At 51.4% G+C, this 19,663-nt stretch overlaps 1 protein-coding gene across 2 annotated transcripts; it reads right to left on the reverse strand.

Moving 5' to 3' along the window:
* Positions 1–1,558: 1,558 nt before the first annotated feature.
* rnf216 (ring finger protein 216) lies at positions 1,559–19,388 on the reverse strand. Of its 2 annotated transcripts, none has more exons than XM_077009178.1 (17): positions 19,256–19,388; positions 18,219–18,391; positions 17,871–18,004; positions 17,094–17,738; positions 14,376–14,452; positions 14,173–14,275; positions 13,829–13,990; positions 13,603–13,717; positions 13,345–13,481; positions 13,127–13,177; positions 12,637–12,774; positions 11,957–12,105; positions 11,788–11,866; positions 5,219–5,316; positions 3,373–3,595; positions 2,201–2,276; positions 1,559–2,096 (listed from the first exon to the last, which is right to left on the reverse strand). In XM_077009178.1, exons 2-17 carry the CDS (start codon positions 18,283–18,285, stop codon positions 1,810–1,812), a joined length of 2,541 nt encoding a protein of 846 aa, XP_076865293.1. In that variant the 5' UTR covers positions 18,286–18,391; positions 19,256–19,388; the 3' UTR covers positions 1,559–1,809. The 2 variants fall into 2 exon arrangements, with proteins under 2 accessions (XP_076865293.1, XP_076865294.1); XM_077009179.1 differs by lacking the exon at positions 19,256–19,388 and adding an exon at positions 19,163–19,242.
* Positions 19,389–19,663: the final 275 nt, after the last annotated feature.

Below are 19,663 nucleotides of genomic sequence, written 5' to 3' on the forward strand. Positions count from 1 at the left end.
AAGAGGCTGTAGTACAATAGCCCAGGGTAGGCAGGCAGCCAGACTAAAAGCCTGGGAGAGCATATGACGATCACAAAGTCTCACTCACCACACGCCAATCACAGCTGGTACCAAATGAACGTGGGGTGGGATGGGGCTAAAGCACGTTCATCATGGTCTCACAAACCAGAAGGTGCTGCTGTGGGGTCCAAAGGCAGCGATTGTTTATCTTGGCCAAACGTTGAGTGGGAAAAGGCAAAAATACATAATAATGAAACACGAGTTGCACAACAGCACTGTGCACTGCTGGGACGTTTGCTAATGTGTCTCTGAATTACGACGTTCTGAACTCTCCATGATTCCATAAAACAAGTGAACATTAGTCTCCGAGCTTCATAGACTATGAATAGTGAGATAGATCAACACTATTGCTATAACCAACTATTATGGAAAATTCTCTAGTGTATACAGACAACAGTTTGGACAGCTAGACCTAAGCTAATGGAATAGAAAAAAAACACCCGAACTAGTGCACAAACCAAATGGTCATAATCATTTCACCGACCCAATGAAATGGTGGGAGGTGTCAGGGAGAAGCTCCAGGATCTGTAGCCTCTGTGGTGGTGGCTCATCTAAACACCTGCAGCGCTCCACACCTGTAGGGATGACCTAGCTGGCAGACGCGTCACAGTGAACCAAGATCCTCTCCCCTTCAGCAGGATGTCTGCAGTGGCAGTAGTCCTGGCCACAGGGCCTGGTGCCAGTCCGTTAGAGAGGAGGAATCAGTCCTGCTGGGCTGGTGTTTCAGGTCTTAGTCAGGGTCTGAACCCAGAGCTACACAGGACCTGCGGTGCTCACACCACCCACGCCAGGGCCTGCGGTGCTCACACCACCCACGCCAGGGCCTGCGGTGCTCACACCACCCACGCCAGGGCCTGCGGTGCTTCTGAGGCACTAGAGGTGGCGTCAGTGACAACCACACGGAAGGACCAACACACTACAGCGAACATGCAGCACTGTGCACACGAGTGCAAAGCAGAGATGATTTTCCGTCCCCACCTGGGAGCTACCGCAGCGATGCGTGATGTACTGGCTCTAACAGAACCGGGGGAAAACAATATGCAAAACATAGGTGAGAAACAAACAGTAAAATGAACTATTCAAATACTTTCAACCAGGAAGCAGACACCATATAACAGGAACATGAGCAGGTAAGACTCCAGGTCTGCACGCACCTCTTCCCAACACTTTCAACATCCATTTCCTGGTGATGGAGGACGTTTCTCAGTGACGGGACGCAAAGGTGACATTGCTTTACAGGTTTTGGCTATATAACAAAAGAGGATCCTGCAAAACAGCAGTGAGGAGGTGTAACTCCCTCACTAAGTGTCTCACTAAGGACAGAGCTGGTTAGCCTACAGTACAACAAAAGCTGAATTCAGAGAGGACTTTAAGAAATGACTCCTGGAAGGTCGTTCTGCACAGAAGCTCAGAATGATGCTTCTTCTAGACGTTCATTTGAACACCGAGTCCTGTTCATTTGAGTCCTATAAACAGCAATAAACAAGCAACAAATAAGTCCATACAACGTATTTTATTCAAATGAAAATATTTTGTGTGCATGAATTAAACATACTGTTAAAAAAAGGAGAGAAAAGAAAATAAAAAAACCAAAAAACAAAAACCCTTTCCAAACAAACGGGAAGAAGCCAGTGGAATAGGCACTCTGCTGCAGTTCCACGCTCTCCTGAACCGGCACGCTATGGAAAGAAAAGGGGGCGGGGCCCGTGCAGGGGCGGGCACTACGAGCCGCTCCCGCGCTGCGGCTCCTCAGATTGGTCTGAAGAAGCGGTGGGGCGGGCCATAGTGCATAGGCAGATTGAAGTCAAAGTTGACGTTGGGGATGTTGTAGTTGGCGGGGCCCATGTTGGGCAGTGGCGGCACGTAGGGGGCGGCGACGGGCTGCAGGAAGAGCCGCTGGGCCCCGGGGCCCGGCAGCATCACCTGGGGGATGAGGAGGGGAGGCCGTGCGGCGTTGGGGGCCACCGCCTGCATCAAGCGTGGCCGCTTGGCTGGGACGGGCTCCGGAGGAGGACCCACCCTCTTCCCCGTGGCGTCTGAGGGAGAGGGGGTGTTGTTAGCTGCTACTGAAGCTCTGCCATTGAAATGAGCACGTATTTGTGGGCGGGCCGTGGGAGAGAGGGAGGGCGGGGCCTCTCACCTGACTGACTGCTCTTCTTGTTCAGTTCGGCTTCACCCTCCTTCTGGATCTCCTGGATTATTCGCTCGTCATCTTGCTAAAGAAACACAAAGAGTAAGGGACTGTGAGAGAGAGAAAGAGTGAGAGGGCGAGAGAATGAGAGAGGGCGAGAGAGAGAGAGAGAGAGGGCGAGAGAGAGAGAGAGAGAGCGCACAAATGCTAAGGTTCTTGACTGTTCTCCGATTACTGCACATCTACACCCTAGAGGTGCTGGTCTGGTAAATGCCTCGGCATATTCTGCGAAACAGTTCTCAAGCATCGCAAGAAACTTAAAGCACCTTTGCACACTTGCAAGTAGCATGGGAGGTTTTGATGTGTAGCATCTTCGTCTGACAAGTTTGCGAAACCGACATGTTCGTGACCTGGCGAACAAAAGCCTACGCACGATGTTCATTTTCTCCACAATTACATCATAACGTTCGCCAAGGCCAGATGAACGTTATCTCCTCAAGAAACATGCTGAGGTCTTAAGACAATGTCATGGTCCGCGGCCAAAATAACAGAGCATGTTCATATAGAAATCAAATAATTTACAACAAAAGACATTTCTAATTTTGTGAGGATCGCATAAACCTTTAAAAACTCCAGCCATAATTGAATAATTGAAGAGGGTGTTGTGAAGAGTACTCTAAGCATACTCCATCATGCCTCCTGAACCCATGGGCCTGTAGCACCACAAACCTCTAACGGTAGATGTGAGTAAGACACGAGGAGTGTGCTCATTGGTTCTGGGTCATTAGTCAGCTGACGTGCAGGCCGAGCTCTGGCGTGTCTGTTATCGAAGCGACCTGGGCAGATCACGTGACTGACCCCTCCCCTTATTCAAAGGCCCTTATTCAAAGGCCAGTGACAGGCATTAACAGAAGGTGTGGTACCGGAGCGCTCGCCAGCGTTCACGGATACAAGTCCAGGCCTGAATGGGCCCGGCGCGTATCCAGGGTCATCGTGCAGCTGGGCTGTGACTGCAAGTGTTTACTCAGAAGATCAACAACTCGACACAATGGTGGAGGCACAAGTGGAGGCACAGGTTACTGCACTTACATAAGAAGGAGCGCGGTGAACCAGAGCCCCAGTAAGCACTGGAGGAAGAGCGCAGCAGGTGTGTGTGTGTGTGTGTGTGTGGGGCTGCTCACCGTAGGGTCCGTCCACAGCGAGCACCTCTTGCAGTGTCGGCAGGGCGCCCCGGGCGAGCGGGCGTGCTGACAGAAGTGGTGGTAGCCGTTGATTGGCTCGCGGCACAGGTAGCACATGAAGGCCCCGCAGCGGCACGACATGCGGTTGCAGCCCTCCGATTTGACCAGGCCCGCCGAGCACTGGTGGCACTTTCTGACCCGGGCCGCCGTCATCCGCTCCTCGCTGCAGCGGGACACACAACGCACACGCGAGTTCGCCACCAAATTTGGATTAAGCCGGCCGAACTCTGATCGGTCAAAAACCGGTCGCTAAGAAAACCACCCAGAGGCGCGTCTAATTTAACCTCGGTGCACAGCCACTTCCTGTGGAAGAAAGAAGGTGTCAAGGACGCGGGGTAAACAGGATAGCTCACACAGAGCCGCCTGCTTCCTCCAGCCAAAGACAGGAAGGAAGCAGCGCTGTTCAACATCCTGTCCAGACCAGGAAGTGACCGGCTGAGAGAGCAGGCTGTGCTGCTCCACATATTTATCCAGGCCGCCATCGTAGCAGCTTCCCCCTCCAAAACGCCACCCTGCGCCTGTCTTAAAGGCTGCTGGAGGATGGGGAGATGGTGCACCTGCATACCAGGAACACTTAGGCGTGCAGGCTCAGCAGGGAGTCGAGGGGAGCAGAGAATAGTCGTGGGGAGTAGAGAAGAGTCGTGGAGAGTCGAGAAGAGTCGTGGGGAGTCGAGAAGAGTCGTGGGGAGACGAGGGGAGTCGAGAAGAGTCGTGGGGAGACGAGGGGAGTAGAGAAGAGTCGTGGGGAGTAGAGAAGAGTCGAGGGGAGTAGAGAAGAGTCGTGGGGAGTCGTGGGGAGTCGAGAAGAGTCGTGGGGAGACGAGGGGAGTCGTGGGGAGACGAGGGGAGTCGTGGGGAGACGAGGGGAGTCGTGGGGAGTCGAGAAGAGTCGTGGGGAGTCGAGAAGAGTCGTGGGGAGACGAGGGGAGTCGAGAAGAGTCGTGGGGAGACGAGGGGAGTCGAGAAGAGTCGTGGGGAGACGAGGGGAGTCGAGAAGAGTCGTGGGGAGACGAGGGGAGTCGAGAAGAGTCGTGGGGAGACGAGGGGAGTCGAGAAGAGTCGTGGGGAGACGAGGGGAGACGAGGGGAGACGAGGGGAGTCGAGAAGACTCGTGGGGAGACGAGGGGAGTCGAGAAGAGTCATGGGGAGTAGAGGAGAGTCGAGGGGAGTAGAGAAGAGTCGTGGGGAGTCGTGGGGAGTCGTGGGGAGTCGAGGGGAGTCGAGGGGAGTCGTGGGGAGTAGAGAAGAGTCGTGGGGAGACGAGGGGAGTCGTGGGGAGTAGAGAAGAGTCGTGGGGAGACGAGGGGAGTCGTGGGGAGTAGAGAAGAGTCGTGGGGAGTCGAGGGGAGTCGAGAAGAGTCGTGGGGAGACGAGGGGAGTCGAGAAGAGTCGTGGGGAGACGAGGGGAGTCGAGAAGAGTCGTGGGGAGACGAGGGGAGTAGAGAAGAGTCGTGGGGAGACGAGGGGAGTAGAGAAGAGTCGTGGGGAGACGAGGGGAGTCGAGAAGAGTCGTGGGGAGACGAGGGGAGTCGAGAAGAGTCGTGGGGAGACAAGGGGAGTCGAGAAGAGTCGTGGGGAGACGAGGGGAGTAGAGAAGAGTCGTGGGGAGTCGAGGGGAGTAGAAAAGAGTTGTGGGGAGACGAGGGGAGTCGTGGGGAGCGTTTGAGGATGAAGGCGGACTTGGAGATGATGATGTCATGAGGAAAGGCTCCAGTAGAGACGTGCGTGAGAAGGAACCCTGCCATGCACAAGCACCCTGGATGCAGATTTTCACACAGGCACTCACAAGGCCACCCGCATACGGATCTCATCTCTCTCCATGACCTGCTCACACGTCTTTCCCGCGTGCTCCTTCCACACCACGTGACACTTGCGGCAGCTCTCCTATGGAAAGATGACACACACACACACACACACACACACACACACACACACACACACACACACACACACACACACACACACACACACACACACACACACACACACACACACACACACACACACACACACGCCTCAATGTTAAAGCTGTTAGACGGACTGAGGACCACGCCACCACGCCCCAATCTCGCTACCGGTACCGAAGTTGGCCTTCTGGGAATCATGGGAAGGCTTTCAGGCAGCACGGCACAGGCCACTGGCCCCTGGCATTAAGGCTGAGGGCTTCGCCACGCTCACACCTCAGTATCCATCCGCCGCTGGTGCACGCTGCCGTGCTCACGACCACACACAACCACTCTGAGCTTCTGCAGAGAGGGTTCGCCTCACTGGCTACAGCCACTGCCCAGGCTGGTTGCTGGGAAACAGCACCTTCATCTGTTCCATTTTAGTCATGCTTGCCCATGCTTTGCCTTTCCAGCTGCTCTGAAGGACATGCGGCCCGGCGCTGCGGAAGCCCCTCGTCTCTGGGCCGTGTGAAGCTGGGTCAGAACGCAGCCCAGACGCCTACTCAGTTCACACAAGCAGCGTCTTGGCAGGAGACATCAAGCAGACGCAGGACACAGCTGCTCTGCGTCTGAGACGATTCACCACGCTACTTCATGACCTTTCAGCTCTCCCGCCACACAGGGCCGCCCACCACGGGTCTAGAGACGGGTTCGTGAGGCGTCAAGAACCTGCCGTAGTCGTGCTCGTTTCCACAGTGTTGCTGTGCAGCGTTAGCGGTTAGCTGTACACCGACATCGGAGATAAAGAACACACGTTGTGTGAGAGCAGCTGCCATGTCATGAAGCTTTAAACAGCACCAGTGTCTCCTCCCCTCTCTTCTCCTCCTCTCCTCCCCTCTCCTCACCTCCCCTCAGCCCAGACAGGGGCATACACCCAGCAGATGTGGCCACGGCCCATGGAGGGTCCTTCACTCCCACTGCTTGAGTTGCCTGGTAACGCCCCCCCTGCCTCCACCCTGCTAAATGGCACTAGCATAAATATTTTAAGAAGACAGTGAATTTTAATGCCAATGGCACATGACATGTGGCAGCTTGGACAGGGTGTGTGTAGTCAGCACTTCTCAGTACTGATGGTCAGAGGCCTCAGGTGAACCACAGCTCTGGATCACATGGTCACAACCTTTCAAAATGTCCATCCTGAACTGCATTCCACAGCCCCTTTATGGACAGACACTGTCCTCACACAGGTGTCCCATGCTTTAGTCCTGGTGGAACAAAACACACTGGCATGTTCATAAAAAATGAGATGTAGCTCACTGAGCCAAGCAGAGAAGGCCGGATATGGGAGCGGTGGTGTGGACTCCAGCTGAACGGTAGAACGATGACGGGTCGCCCCCTGGTGGAGACCAAGGACACTGCAAGGAGCAACCGCCCAATGATGTAAAAGGGAGGGAGCGTGTCAGGCCAGATATGAGGAGCCGAGCGAAACCCTGACCTGTACTACGCAAACGCAAACGCTTCTGAACTCGCTCACCTTTGGAGTTCACCCTCTTCCCTCAGTAATTTCCCTTTTACTCAAGTTACCCCACCTACAAAAACCTTCCACATTTCTTCACTTCCTTTTCTTTCTTCACAAAAAAAAGTGGAAGTCATTTTAGGACACCACTGTTAAACTAAAAGAGGCTTCTTAACACTTGCTAAAGGTTTCTTAACTCCAGTGGCGCCTGAATGGGTGTTGTGCCCTGAGCATACAGTGAAGATACGGTCTGAGACTCAGATAGTGCACATTCTTGTCTACAGAAGTTCAGAGCGCTGTATGAAGACAGTGAGCAGACTGAGCAAGGCGGCACCCTGGCTTATATAGTGCAACTAAAAATATGGCAGTGACATCATGCTGACATCACCACAGTGAAAGAGCACACCTCTGTGCTGAGCCAACACTTCCTGGATCGCTCAGAGTGGCGGCTGGAAAGGGGCGGGGCTGGCCCAGAGACCTTGGCAGGTCTCCTGGTGTTGTGAGCCTGCCCCATTTCCTAGTTGGCTTCAGGAGACAAGCTGGAGATGGACCCTGTGGCCCAGGTGCACCGCAGGCTTCGTGCAGTTGTTTGGCTCTGGCTAAACGGCTGCTGGAATCCACAGCAGACACTGTTCAGCTGTCTGAGTGATGGCAGTGGAAAACCAGGGCAAATGTTTCCAGAGTCAAACCGAAGAACAGCACTAGCAGAATCTGACACCAAGAATCACACTCAAATCGAGAGAGAGAGAAAAAGAGAGAGAGAGAGAGAGAGAGATAACACACGTGCTAAGCATGCCATCAGGCACCACATGCTGAGCTTCAAGACAAACGAGAAAAACGACCTCTGAAAACAGAGGAAGAATGCTGGGGAAATGCGGGGGAAACGCGAGCCTTCACGCCTGCACACAGCAGCTCTGGCTTCCTGCTCCTCACTGAGCCGGCAGCCACTGGTTAACAGAGGACACCGGGACAAACGCGCCCGCTGCCCCTCGTCCCCCTCGGCGCTCTGGAGCACGGGGCCGGACCCGCCCTGCAGATCACCACACGCACCACGGCTGGACCCGAAACGCCAAACGGCAGCCGAACGCAAGCGCCTCACAAACAGGCTGTAGTGCACAGCTCCCTGTGAAACGAATGTGGTTTGTTGAACACACGCAGGCTAGCGCGCACATACACACACACACACAGCGTGTAATAGCACCGTCTAGTCTTCCGTTCCCTCCCTCCCCCACTCCACCCATGCTGCAGGAGGAGGCGCCCCCCCCCCCAGCTGCAGCCGGCCCTTATAAGGCAGGAGGAGACATTAGCGGCGCCTCTGATTGGGGGGTTGCTGTCTCTGCGACCGCTAATGTCTTCGCACACGGCACTGTGGAGGGGCGGGGCCGGCCCGCGTCCCACCTCAGCCCCGGGGAACACGGGCCACGCCCACACACACTCGCACCATTGGTGGTTACACAGCTGAGGACTGAAAGGGATTTTTTCCCCCCCATGGTGTAGGCGGGGCAAGCAGATGCAGGGTGGAGCTTGTTCTGCTCATGAATGGCTCGTGAACGTCTCCACTACAGCTCGCTGCCAACAGTCGCAGATTGATGGAGTTGCCATAAAAGGCTTAAATGAACGCTGGCGTTGAAGAGCAAATGGAAAAGGTTGAAGGCACATCTAGAGAAAATGCCACCGCAGACGTCCGTGACCCGCAGACGCGAAAGACGAGACGTTTCATCTCTCGTGAGATGGAATCGCTGGCGAGTGGAGTGACACACCCCACACGCACACACACACAAGCACACACACGCGCGCGTGCGTGCGTGCGTGCGAAAGCCAACACAATGGCCACGGAAACAGAGGCTGCCAGCTGTGGTCAGCACAGCGGAGCTTTAAAAAAAAAAACGCCTCATTTCTGCTTTCACTCAGCGTGTAACGGCGTTCTGAGAAATGTGCACGTACAAGAATGGGCGCCTTGGCGGGGGAGGGGGGATCTGTGTCACACTTAAACCGTTCTACATTTCAAACGGGAAGGATCTGGGTCTGGCCAATCAGACCCGAGCAGCTGAAGGAGGTCTGGGCTCTGGAGTGGAGACAGCGTGTTCTTCATGTGCAGCAACGGAAAGGCCATCGTGGGGAGGTGGGGGTGGAGGCATGTGGGTGGAGTTCAAAGCTAAAACAACGTGGCCTGTATTTGTGTAAGGAAGGAAGGAGGTGTGGGGGACACTGCCCCCCCTGGCAGGAAGAGGAAGGGCAGGCGCTGGACACTGGCTGCGCATTCGGTTTTTCACAAACTAAATCAGCATGTTTTGAGGCTGTTGAACATTCACCGTGTACGTTGCCTCTATTTGTACTAAGGCTGGTGACAGCAGTTCAGCTCGAGGTGCTTTCAGCTAACAAAAACATCCCAAAAAGTGCCAGAAAGGGCAGGGAAGAGAAAGTGGGTCACATGGTTGTACAACACTAACCCCCCCCCCACAACTCCCCCTGTCTCGGGACACCCAGAGGACGAAGAGACCAGCATCAAAATGGAGGCCTGGGCTGATAGCGTTAAACACATCTGTGGGGAGCGTCGGAGAGGGCAGCCAAGGGCCCCACACACACACACACACACACACACACACACACACACACACACACACACACACACACACACACACACACACACACACACACACACGCACGCTGCCGGAGGGCGTGTCCGGCAGGTCTGTTCCCGCTCGCCCGCCCTCCCCTGTGTGTGTGATGATCTGCAGGAGGAGGGGGTGTGTAACCAGAAGCAGCTGTGCAGCTGGGGCGAGGCACTCTCATTCTGCACTTCAGCGCAACACTGCCACCGTGTGGAGGAAGTGTGTACTGCAGGAAGAAAACAAGCACCCTTTTCTGCGAACACGCTGAAGTTAATCTACGTGTTTGTGGTCATAATACCCACAATAGACAATTTAGTAGCACTGAAGATGATTCCTCCCATATGCGTCGGCCACTGCATCTCCTGCGGTCCTACACGGTGAGTGCTGCTCACAGCCCTGAAGACGCCCCGCACGGTGCAGCGTGGCTCCGAGCTCCGCGCCAGGCCCACGCTGAGCCCAGCGCGCTAGTGGGGGAAACGCACATGGCCGCTAGCGCTGGCTCCAGCAGGTGCTGCGCTCACAGGCACTTCCAAAGCTTCACAGGGAAGAGCCTGCGATTGCCAGACATTGCATCACGCCCGTGCCGTCGGCAGGAGCTTCTCCCGTCAGAGAACACGCACACGCGGGAGCCGCAGGACGCGGGACCCCCTCCCCCGAGGCAGCCGCTCTGATCCGGCAAATCGCAGGACGGCTCACGCTCGCACAGCCAAAAGCCCCGCGAGCTCCTCGCCTACGCCCGCAGGCGCACACTTGGACGTTTATGAAAGTCTGGGCAGGGTGTGTGTGGGGGGGGGAAACGCCCCTATCCTGGTCCTCCTGTGTGCTCACACCCCACCACCGCTCAGCAGAGCCAGCACTGCAAGGCCAGGGAGAAGTGCTTCACCAGCAGGGGGCGCTCTGGGGGAGTGTCCAGCACTTAATGCAGAAAAAGAGCTGAGAGTTGAGACACAGCCCCAAGTTCAGAGTGTAGTACAATACAAGTATAACGCAAATCTGAGTTAAGAGCTACTGGATACTGCGTTACTCTGGAACAGGTGGCATAATTAGTGCACTACACTTGTAAGCAGGATCTGTAATGTACTCATTCCTAAGGGCTTTTTAACAGGGAGAAGCAGTTATATTTAGCTCTGGAAGATTCACAGTATAATACAAATCCCACAGGAACTTTACACACTACCCATCACGAGTGGATCTGCCCACCAAAGCATGGTACACTAGTTCAGTCCAACTGTGGAGGGTGTACTTGAGTATCCCGCTCCCCACTGTGAAAGGCCCTTAAATCATACACTTGAGGCCCCCCTCCCTTTATAAACCCCCCCTCCTAGCAGTAAGACACACAGGACAGTCACCGGGAGTCTATCCCACTGGACTATTTAAGGGCCCCACACACAAACCAGAACACATGACTCTTCACAGTAGGTCATGGTGGACTTTGCATGGGGGAAAGTTTATGTGGAAAGGCACTTTGAGTAAATGACTCCCACCGAGTCGACAGCTGCGTGTTTGAGCTGCTCGTCCTCACTCACGCCACAGGGATAACCCCCCCCCCCCCCCCCCCCACCAGGGGAGGAGAGGGGAGGGGAGGAGTCACAGAGGCTGGCGCCATTACCCAACCAGGGAGAGACGTTCACAGGAAAAAGAAAAAGAACAGAGAAGAGAAACAGTGAAGGGAGGGGGTCAAAGAGCATGTGGTTCCTCTCTGGACCTCTGAGGTGAGGAAGAAGCAGTCTGGACAGTGTCCTTGACACACACACACACACACACACACACACACACACACACACACACACACACCCCCCCCCCCACACACACACCAAAAACCCCTACAGCTCACACAGCATGCTGAAACCATTCCCTGGCAATTCATCAAATGTCGACATTTAAGTGTCTGAACACCACAGGCTCCACTGGAATGTGTTTAAACGCTCCTTGTTCCAGTTAGAGACAAACGAAGCAGTTGATTTAAGTTTCTTTCCCAAATGGGATACGATGTTTTGATTTATTGGAGCATTGACCTGTTTGATTGCGCTGAGCAGTTCAGGCGGGTTAAGTTGCCTGTAAGGTCCTGAGAGTGGCGGATATGATAAATGCCTCCGCCGTTGTTCCCGCATGACGCAGGTCAAGTGAGCAGAGGACGTCCTGCCAGTGCAGGAGCCCCGTTAGGTCCACCCACGCAATCCATCACGCCGGTCCAGCTCTGGCCTCAGTACCTGCTGGCCTCCAACAGCAGCCGACCCGAGAGGTCCATAGCACCACCTAGTGGTGGCACAGGGGCCCGGCCACCTAAACACCAAGCCCCTTCCATTCAACAGCAAGCAATCCCAACAACTTAAAGACTAACCTTCCTGCAGCGAGGATTGGGACAGCTGAAGAGAGAAATCTCTTTGTCCAAGAGAGCAGGGAAGTTGCAAAATGGACACCTGGAAAACAGGCAAAGATCAGCAACAGAGTAACCTCTCAGGAGCCTGTGTGTGTGTGTGTGTGTGTGTATGTGGTCGGTGCAGACGTACCGGACCAGCTCGTCTGCGCAGGTGGCAGCCACGGCCTCCTCGGCCTGTCGCTCGTAGTACTTGCAGAGGATGTTGTCAGGGAGGATCTTCTCCAGCTCGCTGGTGGGGAAGGAGCAGGTGCAGCCGCCATCCATGCAGCTCAGCTCCGACTGGAACACAAGAACACGCCACACGTTCGGACCCGCAGGGCACACGCGTGCGCCCAACCACCGCCACCGGCGGTCTGGAGGGAACCCACCGGGCTGTGGGCTCATCCACACACACACACACACTCAATGCTGGTGGGGTGTGAAAGTGAAAGATGGTTGAGAGAGGTTTGGAAAATACCTCCACCTTCCCATTTCAAAGGGAAAACAACAATGTTGAGCCCTTGTGCACTTTAGGTACTTTCCATATTTTTTACTTTTGGTTATGTTCCATGTAAAAGGGGAGTGGTCTGTCTGATCACACCACAATGGTAAAACCCAAACATGCACAACAGCGCCCCCTTATGAAAGGAAAGCAGCATCAAGAGCCTAACGTGCCGCTAGCGAGACTAGAACGAGTCTAGCGAGACTTTCACAACAGGAAACCATAACTACTGCCCTCCAACAGTAATCGCGATACGCGATTGGCAGAACCCTGACCCGGGGCGCCGTGCTTTGTGGGGCCCAGAAGCCACGCCCTGCGACCCCACGTACCCGTCCGGAGCCGAAGACGGCCTCCTGTGCGTACTTCACCAGGCACTCCTTACAGAAGAGGTGGCCGTCGGAACACTGCGTCATCTCCTCGAAGGCGAACTCTCCGCAACAGCAGCCGCACTCGATCAGCTGACCGTCCTGCGGGGCACACGGAGCATGACTCGGGGCGCCTCGGGTCACCACGGCAACAGACACGGTCGACGCAGAGACCCCGGAATATTCGTTCCTCTTCATTTTTATCATTTAAATGGTTTGAACGGTTGTAGGAGGTTTGAGATCAGCAAGAGGCACCACAGAGCTCCTAATCACACTCATGAGTGTAAACAACAACACTAACGAACATTCAAATAGTATGACGTAAACTCTGTATATCGAAAGACAATCCAACACTGGGACCGTCTCCCACAACAATTGAGAATATACTTAGAATTGTAAACAAAAATGGCTTAACAATCCCGGGATGAAGGGTGGAGTTTCTCCCCAACCCCACCTTCTGATACTGCTCCTCATTCACTTGCACAGCCAGGAGGAAATCTTCATGCTGAAAGCAGAAGTCAAAGGCACAACACAGTTCCCAATTAACTGCCACATCCTTAAAACTGCCCCCTCCCCCCCATTATGATCTCCATCTCATGGCTGACTTAAAAGGAGCACAGTGAAACCTAGAGTCTGCTGAAACTGTCAAAAACGCTCCTGTCAAAAACACACCTCGGCCAGTTCCTTTGCTTTCTGTTCGTAGAACTGAAGCTCTTTCGACAGAGATGGTTCCAGCACCGCGCCAAAGCTCCTGCACCATCTTCGGTTTTTCTCCAAGAAATACATCTTCCTCTCCAGTTTCAAAGACCCTAGGAACAGGAGTTTGGTTACCGGCATTCAAGTCACTTCTACAGTGGCCTTTTGATGATGTATGGTAGGAAATGTAATTATCAACCAAGGAAATTGGAGGTGAGAGAAGTGTGTACTTACCCTGCTCAAACCTGAACTCGATGAAGGAGCGTTCGTTGGGTTCCTTCCTCTTCTTCTTCTTCCCTGAGGCATCAGTGGAACTTTCTTGCCACTTCTTAAGGGCATCAAATAAGGCCTTGAACACACGACAACAACTGTTCACACGCAGAGAAGTAGAGCTCTAGAGCTCAAAGGAGATGAGTCGCGAGACGTCGTGAGACGTCGTGAGACTCCCATGCTCGGGTACCTTGCGGGTGATTGCATAGTGTCCTTTGAGGGAATTCAGGGCCCATTTGATATCCTGGCAGCTGAGCATTTTGAAGTCTCCCATCAGCATGTCTGCTGCTTGAACTACAACCTCCTGCCCAAGAGTTTTCAACTTGGAGTAATCAAAATAGTTCTCACTTTCCTGAATGAGAAAATGAGACTCTCAAAAAACTGTTTTCCCCCACTCTGGAATAATCAACAGGTTGGATCAAGAAAAAGTCCTTTCATAACAGAGTAGGGTTTCCTTACATCCTCTGGGCCACAATAAGCCTGAGAACCATCATTCCATTTTACCTGAAGCTCACAGAGAGAAACTGTACAAACCTGCATTTCAGTGTCATTTGTCTCCAGGAGAACACTCCTCTGAGTCAGACCAGAGTTGGCTTTCCTTGGATAATCAGGATTCTCCAACAGCATATTGCATAATCTGGATTAAACAAATAAATAATGCGTTTAATCTAACGTGAACCCAAAATGCTTTAGAAACTGACTGGTGCGACCTGGAGGAGGAAGGTTAAATGGCTTACACATTTAAATCTTTGAGGTTACTTCCCTCTATCAGTTCTGCTACGTAAGCCTCTTGTACGTCTGGGAAGAGATCCAGCTGTGAAACAGATTGATCAGGTTTAGCATGCAGACATACTGCACACCAGTTATTCACCCCTGATTAAAGGGAAGAGCACCAACACGCATGTTGTAGCAGAGCTCAGGAGCAGGACCCCAGTACAATTACAGCAAGCCAAGCTAGAAACACCCTCAACGCTAAATATCAGCAACCTAAAGCAAAACTCAAGTCCAAGCTCATCAGACAGACCAAAACAACTTTTCCAGTTGTAAAGTAACTAATGATATGGGGCGAAAACTATTGTGGGCTTTCTGTAATACATCTTACGGCCACTGTATCATTTGAACATTAGGAGCTAAAGGATATACTAGTGATGACTGCTAGCAAAACACCTGCCTGTGGTCATTTTAACCGCATACGGCCAGACGAGTGGTAACGTTTATTACAGGGAACAAAAGGTTGTGGTAATCTAGTCATATGCAGATTTAATGAGGCAGATGTGTAAGCCGCATGTGAGTAATACAGATTTACTCAAACTCCGCTTTGTTTTTCATTTCAGTTTCATTAGACTAAAAAGTTTAATCTGCGTTTAAGGGGAGTGAGTATAAGGAGACAGATTTATGTCAAATCATTGCATCACAGGCATTCTGTACACAACGAAAATGGACACTGCACAAAAACAATCCCACCCTCACAACTTCACCATCAGCTCTGTGTTTGGACATGTTTCGGTCTTGCTGAGGCACCATAAAAACGGCCATACAGCTAAACTTCACGTGTGCTCTCTGGCTGGGTGTAGGGTTGGTACTGGATTGCTCAACTGTAGCATGTGAGAAGGCAGGACCTGTGGAGAACGGTCAAAGCAACGCAAACACAATCGTACCATTCCTGCCCCATGTGGAAGCAATCACTAACGTGAAAGAAAAGTTTCATCTGAGACAGACACGTTAGGCCCCTAAAAGAGGACGTGCGGTCACACTATATAACGTCACAAATACTGAACTACTGGTTTGTAGAATGCCCACTGATTAAGCAGCTAACATCCAGGTCTTTGTGCTTTTTTCTACCACATCTAGGCAGTCAGAAAAAACAAACCCAACAACAACAATCTGTGCTGGTAGGAGATTAGTGGCGATGCATGTCAAACACTGCAGGCGCTTCATCATGTGGCCATAGCCCCGTCTCACCCACAGACCCGTCTCACCCACAGACCCGTCTCACCGACTACAGAATGAAAAAACTCTTAAACTACCCATCAAATGTCTGCTGAGGGTGCAGAGAACTGCACGAGCTAGAACATGTCTGCCTTCTAATAAACAAAAGGAAATTATTTACAGAACAACCTCTTGCTCATTTGTTTGTTGAGGACTCTCATAAATATACAGGTGATATGAATTGTCTAAGCAAACAAGCATAAGTTTTAAGTAAATAAATATGGGTACTCTGAAAATTACGCCTACGTATGTGAGAATGTCATCTCCACTAAAATAAATGTGTATTCAAAATATTAATGTATAAATACTGAAAATGCTTAAAGAATGCTTAAAATGTTTTAGAAAAATAAGTGGGCATATTTGAGCAGGCAAACAGTAAGTTTAGTGTGCATAAAAAATATGTATGCAATAATGAATTAAATATATGTGAAAGTGTTCTTGTAATTTTTTTTCTTTAGGCCATCACAGAAAGGTGTTCTAGACCGGTGACCTAGATCAATATTATATTTATACTCTATGTATAATTTTCAAGCTAGAACTCCCTCACTATCTAACCATACTTGTGAACACAAGTACGAAAAACAGACAGACAGACAGACAGACACACACACACACACACACACACACACACACACACACACACACACACACACACACACACACACACACACACAAAAAGAAAAAGACAAAGTGTGCACTGGTCACAAATAGGCAAGCATACTAATTAGCATGAATGCCAAAAAAGAAATCTGTATGAAAGAAAAGCACACAGGCAAAATCCAACTCCTGCAACACCAGTACACACCTGCCCATTCTGTGATGGAAACCTCTCAACATAAAGGTCTGTGGAGCAGTATGAGAAAGTACTGGCACTCTTTGGAACTTGTGGCAAACATGAAAGTCTTATTTTTGATTAAAGTGATAGTTTTCCATTTCTCCTTCTAAATTCAAACTGAAACCTCAATAATATTAATGTCACCATTTTTTTAACCAAATCAACATGGAAACTGTCTAAACTCATTTAATGTGTAGTGATGGCATACATGTTTTTATGTGAAGAAGGCAGTATGTCACAGTGACGGATGTGAATGGGATAACCGTTCCTACTGGTCACATTGAGGCGCCGCATTAGTTATGCAGAATGATGAGCGCAACTACTCATTCTGATCAATCAAAGCACTGAGCATGTTAACAATGCAAGTGCCAGAGATGCCAGAGCAGCCAGGAATACCTCTCAAACTTCACATTCCACAAACCACAAACCATCTCTACTGCAGGCTGCCCTACTAAAGCCACCAGCAGCTGCTTGCTGAACCCCGAGGGCTTTCCAAAACGTCCAAGTCAGTTGTTATATTGATATCAAATCAGATATCTTTACAGCGCAAAAAACAGATTTTGCAAAAAACGAGACACAAACGACGCTCGTCGAGTGCTGAGCTACATGGAGATATTGCTGGAAGACTTACCACTCTCTTCACCAGCAACTCAACACTGTTCTGCTGCTCAGAGGCCAATGGTGCTGCAGGCAGCGTGGCTGTAGAGGGGCCAGGCCTCTCCTCGTCTGCCGGGACCTGCAAGCGTGCGGGGGTGGGTGGGGCAACCCGCTGCCGGTCCTCGGGCTGGAGCACGGCCGCCTCGGGCTCCGGCGCCGCATGCACGGGCTGGGGTGGGACCAGGGGTCGTTCCTGAGGGGGGACCGGGGCTGCGGGCCCTGCGTACCTTTCAGTTCTCTGCAGGCTGGCTCCTGCTATCTGGACGTCCGTGCCAGGGTGAGCGGGCAGTTCAGTGACCGCCGGGGTGAAGAGGGCGGTGCCCCATTCTGCCGGCTGAGTGGCGGGCAGAGGGGCGTTGGGTAAGGGCAGTGAGCCTGCAGCAGCAAAGTGAGGTCTGAGCAACACGCTGTCTCTAGACGTGGAAGGTACAGGGTTGTGGTCCGTGGTAAAGACACCTATGGCTTCGTTTCCTGATGTGGGCTGTGCAGGTGCTACAGAGGCGTGTGGAGGCTGCGGGTCCACGGGGCTCGGGCCTGGCGCTGGGTCCTGGTTCTGGGACGCGCTGCTCCCCCACTGAGCAGCAGGCCGGATCAGGCTGCGGTGAGGCACTAGCTGTGGCTGTGGAGGAGAACACAGCAGAGCCATCTCCTAATGAAACCACCAGAGACCGTGGAAGCACTTGTTGAAAAACCTTTTACACCTATACCAATTTGACCACGTTTCATTTGAGTGACATGAGGTTTTAGATACCTCCAGAATGGTAACTTCGTCCTTTTCATCATCATCATCTCTGACCACAACAGAATCATTTGGTACAAGTGAGACCAGCTCGTCCTCAGAATCATCAGATATGGTTATGTAGGTGCTCCCTGTTGATCTGTTACCTAATGAGAACACACAAAGACAAATTCATGCAGCAAACCCACGCCTGCCTCAAGACAAGGCTTCTGAATCATAGAAATGTACAGGGAATTCCCAGAAAATTCCTACTTCCTCTTGAGCCATGTGCTCAAAGCACCGGTACTGGATCTGTTGCGATACAAATCATAGCTACATTTACAGAGAGACACACACTTAGTGTAGGAATGTGACAGAAACCTTGGCTGCGATGTGTGTTGAAACTGGCCAAATGAATGACATCGTCATCACTGGTTCCATCAGCCATGGTAAGACAGCCAGCCAGACTCCCTGAGTCTTCCACCTTTTCTCTCTCTCTTGCACACAAACACCCATGCACACACAAAGGGAGCTGAAATCAGAAGACCATGATCCTGCAAGAGAAAATCCCGAACAAAACTAGTTACGGTTGGTCGTATAGTATATTCATTTGTGTTTCCAAGTTATCTGATCCTGCACAGCTCTAAACAAGCCAGGTTCTAGCTGTAAGTGCCTATGACATATTAGACAGTCTGTGCATATATTTACATTTTTAACATAGATAGATATACTTTATTGATCCCAGAGGGAAATTTTTGAATTTGAAAGCGTTGGTCATAAATGTACCTCGATACATAATGAAAATAAGTGGAACAGTAGCTAACTAGTGTTCGCATGAGGTGTTTGGGACTTTCATTTAAACGTCACACCGACATTAGCGGGTTTAATCTGTCTGATTAGTCGTAAACGAGCCGTTGATCCCGGATAAACGTGTAAACGCCCTGGCTGCAGTCCTCTAAACACCATTATCGCTTAGCTGGCAGCGAGCTACGAGTAAACAACGCAACAAACTACCACAAACAAGTTGACTGGACCAGTCGTGGAGCACAAGATGGTCAAAGCGGTGTTCGGTGCGCGTATTAACGGATCACAGTAAACTTTGGTAGCTCGGGTGACTAGGATCAGAGCTGACACACGCACATATAACGCTACACGACCAGCTAGCTAAAGAGGCAGCTAGCTAACTAAGCTAACTTAGCTAACTAGCTAGCGCGCTACGTTTGAGCCAATGGTAGTCCGGCTAGCTATGCTAACATCATCCTAGTCGACTAGACAAGAAACAAAAATGCCGTACGCATATATTCTGTGGTTTAGATTAGATTCACCATAAATCAGTTTCTGAGCAGTGGGTTAAATTCAGGTCTCTGTACGCTGGATGTTAGGGTGGGGTGGGGAAGAGGGTAAAAAATCACACCTACCTCAGTTAAAACGTCCAACACTTCGACAAGGTTTAAGAGCCGGATATCGAAACAAACGACCAAAACAAGCCAGCGTACGTCAACCGCTCAACGTGCGCGATGAGTCCGTCATGCTGGGGGTTGTAGTTCTTAGCTGCAAGACACAGTAACGTGCGCGATGAGTCCGTAATGCTGGGGGTTGTAGTTCTTAACTGGTCAAACGGGTCAAGTTAAAAAAATCAAAATCAAGTTCGGATTCAGAATATTTATGTTTTTAATTGTCTATTTTGAGTTTAATATTCTTGATTTTGCTAACTTGTAACTTGTAATCTAACGTAGTTACTTTTAAAATCAAGTAATCATTAACGTAACTTTAAAAAGAGTAAACGTAACTCTTTAAAAGAGTAATCAGTAATCGTATTACTTTTA

Source organism: Brachyhypopomus gauderio, chromosome 6 (assembly GCF_052324685.1).
Source record: "Brachyhypopomus gauderio isolate BG-103 chromosome 6, BGAUD_0.2, whole genome shotgun sequence".
In the NCBI taxonomy this organism is placed as follows: Eukaryota; Metazoa; Chordata; class Actinopteri; order Gymnotiformes; family Hypopomidae; genus Brachyhypopomus; species Brachyhypopomus gauderio.